The sequence below is a fragment of the Dendroctonus ponderosae genome, unplaced genomic scaffold, assembly GCF_020466585.1.
Source record: "Dendroctonus ponderosae isolate FM_Combo_2020 unplaced genomic scaffold, Dpon_F_20191213v2 Dpon_F_20191213_6, whole genome shotgun sequence".
Lineage (NCBI taxonomy): Eukaryota > Metazoa > Arthropoda > Insecta > Coleoptera > Curculionidae > Dendroctonus > Dendroctonus ponderosae.
Window position 1 is genome coordinate 2712608 of NW_026018814.1, and position 1126 is coordinate 2713733.

Consider the following 1126-nt stretch of genomic DNA (forward strand, 5'->3'; position numbering starts at 1 on the left):
CTGGCATGAAAGGTCTCCCCAACTCGGGTGTTTAGCTCGTAGTAGCTTATGCTGCACCAGAATGCCGGCTCGCAATACATGACGGGTTGTGCATCCACAGGGGGACTAGGGGTTAGTCTGGATAAGCCTGCAAATGATCATCATCATCATCATCAATCAGAAAACATGTTCTTTGCATATGCAACACTTACTCATGTTGTCATTAGGGTCGATTGGATCGCCATCCTCAGACATATATCCAGGAGGAGGCGTTTCTGTAGGAGGTACAATACTTAACGGGGATTCCATGCCTGTGGGGGTTCCATTTGGGCAAATGCCAATCGAATCCATGTATCCTCCCGAATGCTGCATAATACTGAAACCAGCAATCAATTGGTTAAGTGATTTGCGTTTTTTGTTCAAATTAAATCAATTTTCTCACCCTAAACTGTTTGTATTATGTGGGAAGGAGGTATTTTCTGGTACGGAAGTGCTCAAATCCTCCAGAGAATGTGGAAATATGCTATTCTCATCGCAAGCTAGTCTTGGCACCAAGATTACAGGCAGAGCTAAAACACCAGCGATCAGCACAACAGTTCTTCAATATCAAAGTTGAAACATCACCTGGACTCTCTATTCTTGTATAATGATACGGGTTAACACAGATGTCGTCCTTTTTAAGGGAAAAGGCGTATTCACAGTGCTCGAGCGCTCTCAACTCGTGCTGAGACTGCAGTTCTGGCCATCTCCACAACTTGCAATAAATAACATGTGGTAAACCTTTTCTCTGTTGCTGGATGTTTCCCAGATCAACCCCTGGTTTACTCCTAAAGGATTAAATTGTTCATTCATTCAAGCAAAAGTACGAGTCTAAAGATCGCTGGGAAATTGGTGAAGTTTTCGCACTTGAGGCCGTCGGGAAAAATATTTTTTCCTCACGTTCCGCAACGGAAAAACGAAACCAAGGGATGAAAGCGTGGATTTATTCAATGAATTTGAGGAAATTCGAGTAGTTTTGACCCAGAAAGCGAAATATGAATATCAAACACTTGGGTTCAAGATTATGCCAAAATTTCATGTTTTCCGTCCCGTTTTTGCTCATTTCTCGGAGGCAAAATGAGCAAGAACGCTCATTTGTACATCATTC

The 1126-nt window shown here is 42.6% G+C and overlaps 1 protein-coding gene across 1 annotated transcript in view; it reads right to left on the bottom strand.

Annotated features, from left to right (window-relative positions):
• Window positions 1-1126, bottom strand: part of LOC109536357 (mothers against decapentaplegic homolog 3) — a gene marked incomplete in the record, with an annotated part of 6105 nt that overhangs the window by 2963 nt on the left and 2016 nt on the right. Inside the window, 4 exon segments of the mRNA XM_048667659.1 lie at window positions 1-127; window positions 192-355; window positions 422-548; window positions 604-806. Coding sequence (XP_048523616.1) covers window positions 1-127; window positions 192-355; window positions 422-548; window positions 604-806 — 621 coding nt within the window.